Source organism: Primulina eburnea, chromosome 3 (assembly GCF_022965805.1).
Source record: "Primulina eburnea isolate SZY01 chromosome 3, ASM2296580v1, whole genome shotgun sequence".
Classification (NCBI taxonomy): Eukaryota; Viridiplantae; Streptophyta; class Magnoliopsida; order Lamiales; family Gesneriaceae; genus Primulina; species Primulina eburnea.
The window spans coordinates 44,208,794-44,216,938 of NC_133103.1; the positions used below are offsets into that span (position 1 = coordinate 44,208,794).

At 46.5% G+C, this 8,145-nt stretch overlaps 2 protein-coding genes across 2 annotated transcripts; both read right to left on the minus strand.

The window, feature by feature from the left end:
* Positions 1–5,172: 5,172 nt before the first annotated feature.
* Positions 5,173–6,577, minus strand: LOC140827361 (uncharacterized). Its single transcript, XM_073190024.1, has 4 exons — positions 6,389–6,577; positions 5,974–6,222; positions 5,803–5,904; positions 5,173–5,682 (listed from the first exon to the last, which is right to left on the minus strand). The coding sequence occupies exons 1-4, from the start codon at positions 6,575–6,577 to the stop codon at positions 5,173–5,175; spliced, it is 1,050 nt and encodes a 349-aa protein (XP_073046125.1).
* Positions 6,578–6,788: 211 nt separating this feature from the next.
* Positions 6,789–7,559, minus strand: LOC140827362 (uncharacterized). The gene has a single exon (XM_073190025.1). It carries the CDS (start codon positions 7,557–7,559, stop codon positions 6,789–6,791), a length of 771 nt encoding a protein of 256 aa, XP_073046126.1.
* Positions 7,560–8,145: the final 586 nt, after the last annotated feature.

The window sequence follows — 8,145 nt, forward strand, 5'->3', positions numbered from 1 at the left end:
CCATCTTGATACCCGGACCTTCTGATAGAGCCAACAACCCTCCTCCCGGGTACACAACTTTCTTTTGGGATCAAGTTAGGAATGGTCTCCGATTTCCCTTTCATCTTTTCTACATTTCGATCGCCAAGTTTTTTGGCGTACCCGTCAATCAACTCCATCCCAATTCTTTTAGGATTATGACCTCGGCCTATGTCCTATTCAAAATAAACAATCTTGTCATCACTCCTCTCATCCTTCATTATTACTTCTCTTGTCGGCTCGGGGATATTCATTTTCCCTGACTGCCCGGCTAAACTCCCGATTCCTTGATGACATCCCTTCATCTCAAAAGGGATGGAAAGGAAAATTTTTTTATATCCAACTACCGGGTCCTCTTCTTGTTTGACCGGGTTTCTCCCTTCCCTTCCCCAACAACCTGCCCTCCCCAGAACTTATAAGTTTGAAGAGCCCTTCCTTGTAAGCCAAACACTGGTGGAAGGGCGTAAATATTCCTCCTCCACCCTTATCTCGGATGAAAATTTAATTGCTTATGGGTTGAGTGCTCGGGTTGAGAACTCTTTGGACCGGGTAATAGATGAGGTTGCTGGCTCGGGCTTTCAACCCGGTAATTGCTCTTTTTCTTCCATATCCTTCATATTTTGCCTTCTATTTTTGCCTGTATTTTATACTAACTCCTCTTTTCTTCTTCATGTAGACAAAATGCAAGAGGCCTTTATGAAGAAACTGGAGGCTGAGAGGTAGCCAAGGAGAAGAGATTGGATGCCCGGCGAGCGGCTGCTGAGGAGAAAAGACTGGTTGTTGAGGAAGCAAGCCGGTTGAAAGAATCAACCCGGGCAAGATCTCCACCCGAGCAGCAAACCTCCCGGGTAGAGTCTCAAGATTCTGAGGATCATGTACCTCTCCGCCAGAGGAAAAGAAAAACTATCTCGAGCCCCGAGTTAGTCTTGGTGGAGAGTGAAGGAGGTCAAAGCTCCTCCCAGGCTAGTCAATCACCCAACCCTCCTGGTCAACAGTCCAACCAGGAGCTTCTCCAAGAGCCCCTGCTACCCGAGCTAGTATTTTCAAGGCGGGATCTCTTCCTACCGGGGTTCATCTCCTTAAGCAGATGCTTATCCCTGAGGAGGAGGCCCACTTAAAGAGCTCCTTGCCGGCCACCCGGTTCCTCGAGGGCTCGAACCTTCTTGTTTCTGTAAGTCCTCCCTTCCCTTTTCCTTTCATTCATTTCATTCTTCTCTCTTCTTTTTTTTAACATGTCACGTACAGGCTGCTCAAATGATTGTCTCGGCCTTTGAAGAGGTGGCTGCGGTGGCCACCAAGAAGAACCATCAATCCCGGGCTCTTCAAGAGCTTCATGATCAGCTTCAGGCCAAGCTTGCCCGAGCGAAGACTCCTCGAGAAGAAGAGGTGGCCACCCTCCAAGCTACTGTGGAGTCGGCGCAAGCAGATCTGGCCCAAGCCCGGGCTGCTATCCAGGAAGGGCTCCTCAGGTAGTCGGCCCTGGAGGGCAACAATAGATCATTGTCCGAGGGTATTGAAGAGCAGATGAACCGAGCCAAGAATGCTGAGAGGGCCTTGGCTGAATCTGAGCAAAGCAGGGAGCGGTTCAAGACTTCCTTCCTCTCATCTCCTGAATTTAAAGAGGCCGTTGAAGATCGAGCCTATCCTCTCTTCAAATCGGGCTTCAAGAAGTGCCGGAAACAATTTGAAGATGCCGGGCTTCTGCCCAAGGATAGGGCAACCTTCCCTGACTTTAGACAAGCTGTTGCAACACTTCCCAATGAGGGAGAGGAGGAAGCAGAAGATTCTGATGAAGAAGACCAACCAAGAGACGAGCAAACGGATCTAAAATAGGATATGCATTTGTATTTTTCTATTTTTACTTGCTTTTATTTGTAACTTCTCGGCCTCCGGGATTTTATTAATGCAACTTCCATTGCCTTCACTTGTTATTAATAATATTCTGATAAATATTCAAACCTCAGGTAATAAAATTATTGGAAAGTATAAATCAGAAAATTATACCAAGTGTTGAGACACCGGTAACATCAGATAAGTACCCGGGTCCTTGATCCCTCGAGATTTAGATTAGTCGAGGGGTGGTTCCCCGAGCCAGGGTGTAATGCCCTGGGCTTTTTAAGAACCAAGGTACGGAGGTTTGGGCCGTGGAGCATGTCCCGGGACTTGGGAATGGTCGAGGTGTGGTTCCACGAGCCAGGGTGTAGTGCCCTGGGCTTTTTAAGAACCAAGGTACGGAGCCTTAGGCCAGGGAGCATGTCTCGGGACTTGTGAATGGTCGAGGTGTGGTTCTCCGAGCCAGGGTGTAGTGCCCTGGGCTTTTTAAGAACCAAGGTACGGTGCCTTGGGCCGGGGAGCATGTCCCGAGACTTGTGAATGGTCGAGGTGTGGTTCCCCGAGCCAGGGTGTAGTGCCATGGGCTTTTTAAGAACCAAGATACGGAGCCTTGAGCCGGGGAACATGTCCCGGGACTTGTGAAGGGTCGAGGTGTGGTTTCTCGAGCCAGGGTGTAGTGCCCTGGGCTTTTTAACTAACCGGGGCTTGGTACTTCCCGAGTTCAGATACAAGAAACAATATAACACTTCTCTCTGAGAAAAATAGATCTTTCATTATATCTTCAACCAATCAATTACATCTGTTAGGCATAATACTGCTTTAAATTAAATACATTTCAAGGTCTTTTGAGAGAATGTCCTTGAGCATCTTTTAAATAAAAGGATCCCGAGATGACTATCCGGGTGATTTTATAAGGTCATTCCCACCGAGCTTCCAGTTTTCCAACCTCCCCAGCTGGGTTGACTTTCTTCATCACTAGATCCCCCACTTGGAAGTCTCGGATTCGGGCCTTCTTGTTATATGATCTCATAACCCGGCTCTTGTATGCCTCCATTCGAATGAATGCTCGATCTCTCTTTTCTTCTATTAAGTCCAATTCCGTGGCCCGCTTTGGTCATTATCGTCCGGGTAAGATTCTACCCGGGAAGAAGTTTGCCCGATCTCAACTGGACGAACTGCTTCAGAACCATATACCAAGTTGAAAGGAGTTTCTTGAGTAAGTGCCCAGGGAGTAGTTCTGTAAGCCCAGAGAACACTAGGTAATTCTTCCACCCAATCCTTTCCTTTGCCTTGTAGCCTAGTTGTCAGTGCTTTTACAATAATTCTATTGACAACTTCTGTTTGGCCATTAGCTTGAGGATAGGCAACAAAGGTGAAAGATTGAGTGATCTTCATTTCTCGGCACCACGATGTAATTTCTTTGCCCTGAAACTGTCTTCCATTGTCTGAGATCAGTCTTCTGGGCACTCCAAACCGGCACACAATGTTCTTCCACAGAAATTCCAAAACTTCCTGCTCAGTGATTTTGGCCAAGGGCTCAGATCCTACCCACTTGGAAAAATAATCAACAGCTACTAACAAGAATTTCTTCTAAGCCCGGGCAATTGGGAAGGGTCCCACAATATCCATGACCCACTGATCAAAAGGGGAAAGATGCCCAAATAGGTTTCATGCAAGTGGCCGGGCTATGTTGAAAGTTCGAATGATGTTGACAGCCTTCACAAGCCTGGACCATCCGAGCAGAATCTTGACTAAGAGTCGGCCACCGGAAACCAGCAAGCATTGTTTTCCGGGCCAAAGATATTCCTCCGAGGTGCTCAACACAACACCCTTCATGAATATCTCGAAGGACATACTCCATCTCTTTCTCAGATAAGCATTTCAAAAGAGGTCCCTGGAATGATCTCTTGTACAAGATATTATTTAAGAGAATGAACCTGGGAGCTTGTCTCTTAATTTTTTGAGCTCGAGCTTTGTCCTCGGGTAGTTCATTATTTACAATGAACTTGATCAGAGGTGTCATCCAGGAGTCCTTGGGTACTTGTAATATTTCTTCCTCGGTGGAGAGGATCAGCCGAGAAACATGCAAGACCTCCCGGGTGCTGAATTCTGACAAAGAAGCAGCCATTTTTGCCAGAGCATCTGCCTCGCCATTCTCCTCCCAGGGTATTTGTTCAATACTCCAATCAGCAAAGATTTCTGCTTGGGCTTGAATGAGCTATAAATATTTGAGCATCCTGTCATCTTTAGCTTCATAAACACCCTTTATTTGTTGAGTGATGAGCTGCGAATCAGAATACAGAATAATCCGGCAAGCTCCCACTTCTCGGGCAGCTCGGATACCAACAAGAACTGCCTCATACTCGGCCTCATTATTGGTTATCCGGGAGTCAATCCTTAGTGCCAATTTGATCTTCTCTCCCAAGGGAGATATTACCACAACCCCTACTCCACACCCAGCAAGGCTAGACACTCCCTCTAAGAATACTCTCCGTACTTCCTCTTCATTGGGTTGGACCATTTCAGATAAAAAATCTGACAGAGCTTGTGCTTTGATGGCAACCCGGGGTTTTTACTCAATGTCATATTCCCCCAAATATATTGTCCACTTGATCATCCGCCCGAATACTTCTGAGTGAGTCATAATCCTTCTGATAGGACTATTGGTAAGAACAATGATTTGATGTGACAGGAAGTAAGGCCTTAGCTTCTGAGCGGTCATGATCAAGGCCAAAGCAATATTCTCTACTTCACTGTACCGGAGCTCGGGTCCTCTTAGAGCATGGCTGACATAATAGACAAGCTTTTGATCAGAGCCTTCTTCTTTTATTAGAACTGAGCTGACAACATACTCCTAGTAGATAGATAAACGAATAGCTTCTCCCCAGGCTCCGGCTTCACCAATACAAAGAGCTCTGCAAGATGAACCTTCAAATCCTGGAAGGCCTGTTCACATTTCTCATCCCATCCGAATTGTCGGGCCTTCCTCAAGATTTGAAAAAGAGGATAACTCCTGTGTGCTAACCGGGAAATAAATCAAGAAAGGGAAGCAATCATCCCGGTCAGCTTCTGTACTTCTTTGATGGGTCGAGGAGAGGGCATGCACGGCACAGATTTGAATTTCTCCTGATTCACCTCGATCCCCCGATCTGTCACTATGAATCCCAAGAATTTGCCACTCTTTACGCCAAAAATACACTTGACATGGTTAAGATTGATCCCGTAATGCATGAGAATGGCAAAAATTTCTTCTAGATCAACAATAAAGTCCGCAACCTCCTTGGATTTTCCCAGAATATCATCCACATAAACTTCCACATTTCATCCCAGCTGCTTCTCAAAGACTTTGTTCATTAGACGCTGATAAGTAGCCCCTGCATTCTTCAACCCGAAAGTCATTACAACATAACAAAATGTACCTCCCGAGGTGATGAAGCTGGCTTTATCTTGATCACTTTTGGCCAGGGAGATTTGATGATATCCCTGGTATGCGTCCATGAAACTCAGCAGTTCAAAACCTGAGGTGGAGTGCACCAGCTGATCAATCCTGGGTAGGGGATAATGATCCTTGGGACAAGCTTTATTAAGATCGCAGAAATCTACACACATCCGCCACTTCCCTGTAGATTTAGGCACCAACACCACAGTCGAGAGCCATGTAGGAAATTGAATTTCTAGAATGTGGCCGGCCTTCAAAATTTCCTTCACTTGCTCATCAATAACTTTGTCCTTTTCAAGACCAAAGTGCCTTTTCTTTTGCTTCACCGAGTGAGATCCCGGGAGAATGTTCAGTTGGTGCTCCGATATCAGGGGAGAAATCCCCGTCAACTTCTGTTGGGACCAGGCAAACACATGAATATTAGCTTTCAAACAGTTAATCAAACTAACCCGGGTGGATGCACTGAGGTCCCGAGCCACCCAGATTCGCTGGTCTGGTCCGACTTTTATCACCTCCTGCTCCTCCTTTGCTACAAAATGTACTTCCCCTTTCTCCACCACTCTTCCTCCCACTTCATCCATCTTTGCGTTCTTTCCTTCCCTCTTGGTTTTGCTCTGATCAACCCGGACTGCCTCCACATAGCATTTCCAGGAAGAAGGTTGATCTCGCCGGACTTCTTATACCTGGGCTCCCACATGAAACTTTATCTTTTGGTGGTAGGTGGATGCCACAGCCCTCAGTTCATTCATAGCCGGCCTCCACAAAATGATATTATATGATGATGGGGAGTCCACCACAGTGAAAGAAGTCATCACCATCTTTTTGAGATCCCGAGAGCCCAGGGTTAGTGGTAAGACAATCTCCCCTTTTGGGTAAACCACGTGGTCAGCAAAGCCAAAGAGGGCAGTTTCCACAGTTTCCAAGTGATAGCCCTGCAAATCCATATGCAAAAAGACATCTTTAAATATTACATTTACAGAGCTGCTCGAGTCAATAAAGACTCTCAAAATGTCATAATTTTCCACCGGGCTTGAATAACCAGGGCGTCATTGTGGGGCAGGTTCACCCCTTCAAATCCTCCGGGCCAAAACTGATGACCGCCTCACTCTTCCTTGAACCCTCTATCTCCATACACTCCCTCCTACTTCTCGACTTCCTCGCCCAGTTGGAGTTTCCATCAGTAGAGCCTCCTGATATCATTTTAATCAACCACGTAGCAGGGGGCGAATTCTTTTTTCTCTCGGGCTCTCTTCTTCTCCCAGGCTCACTCCTCGGACTATTCCTCATACCTCCCCCTAGGGCACTGGATCCTGGCTGCCGAGATGTTCAAGGTGGAAATATCGGTCTCTGGTTATCGTGACTGGGTCCCGGGACGAAAGGTAAGACATAATTTCCCTTCAATGTTTTACAGTTATTGGTGCTATGATAACACACTTTGTGGAGAGAGCAAAATCCTCTCCTCTCTAGCCGGGATAATCGAGGGTCCAGGGCCAGTTCTCTACTGCATTCTTGTACTTCCCTCTCCCGGGCAATCTTTAGAGGCACATGATGAGAAAAGTGCCCTGGATTGCCCCTCTTCTGTCCTCTCCTCGGGCTTAGACACCCAATCCCCTCTCTCATTCTTTACAGCCTCCCTCTTCTGCTTCTGAGCCTCTTCCATATTGATATACTTCTCTGCCCAGGACAATAAGTCCTCGTAATCCCCAGGCACCTTCTTGGTTAATGATTTGAAAAATTCACCCTCCCTCAAGCCTTGGGTGAATGCGGTAGTCTTTGTTTCAGTGGCACAAGTGGGGACATCCAGGGTCACTCTATTGAATCTTCTGATATAAGCCCTTAAACTCTCTTCCGCGCTCTGCTTGACCTCGAAAAGACTAAAAGCAGTCTTCTTGTATTTTTTGCTACTGCTGAAATGGTGTGATAACACCTTTTGAAAGTCTTTGAAGGAATGTATGCTCTGAGGGGCTAATCCCTCGAACCATATCTGGGCTGAATCTACCAGCGTCGTCAGGAACACTTTACACTTTATTCGATCAGTGTAACAGTGCATCATGACCATGTTTTCAAATCTGGCCAAATGTTCCTCAGGATCTGCATTTCCATCGTAGTCCTTTATTTTGGCAGATTTAAAATTCCCGGGGAGAGGTTCCCGGACAATTATCTCAGCAAACGGGCATCCCCTGGTGACTACCCGGGAAGTACCCCGACTCTCCAACTGCCCTTCCAGCACCTTCATCTTCTGTCTCAACTCCAACAACTCTTTCGCCATAGTAGGAGATTTGGACCCGACGCTGGACTCCTCGTTTTCTCTTCTTACCTCATCCTCCTCCCTCAACTCCTACTCTTGCTCCTGCTCACGCTCTTGTCTATCTCCGGGTGGTGTAATATGCTGAGAAACTTCTTTCCTGGTCATAGCTTGTTTTACCGCATCAGATACAATTTTCTTCAACTCTTCCGGGCTCATGGTAATGAGATTTGGTTCGGTGTTATTAACACCACCTTGTCTCGAAGTCTGTCCCCAGTCTTCAGGAGCCCGGGAATTATCCTGGTTAGTCTTTCTGGTGCGAGCCATATGAATGTCTTAATCTCATTTTCCCACAGACGGCGCCAATGATGTGATCTCTCTAAAATGGGTGAGCTAGGTCAGGAGCTCCAACGGATCAAATCAATAATTTTTAGTGTTTGAGAATTTTGAGTGAAGATAATTGCTGTGATAGCACCTACAAACAATGAAAAGAACTCGTGAATGGGCGTCGGAGAGGTGTCCGACGTGACCACTTCGATGCTAAAGTCAGCAAGTTTTTAGATGAATACAAGCAATATTTGAGAAAAAATATGTAAGTGCTTGAGAGTTC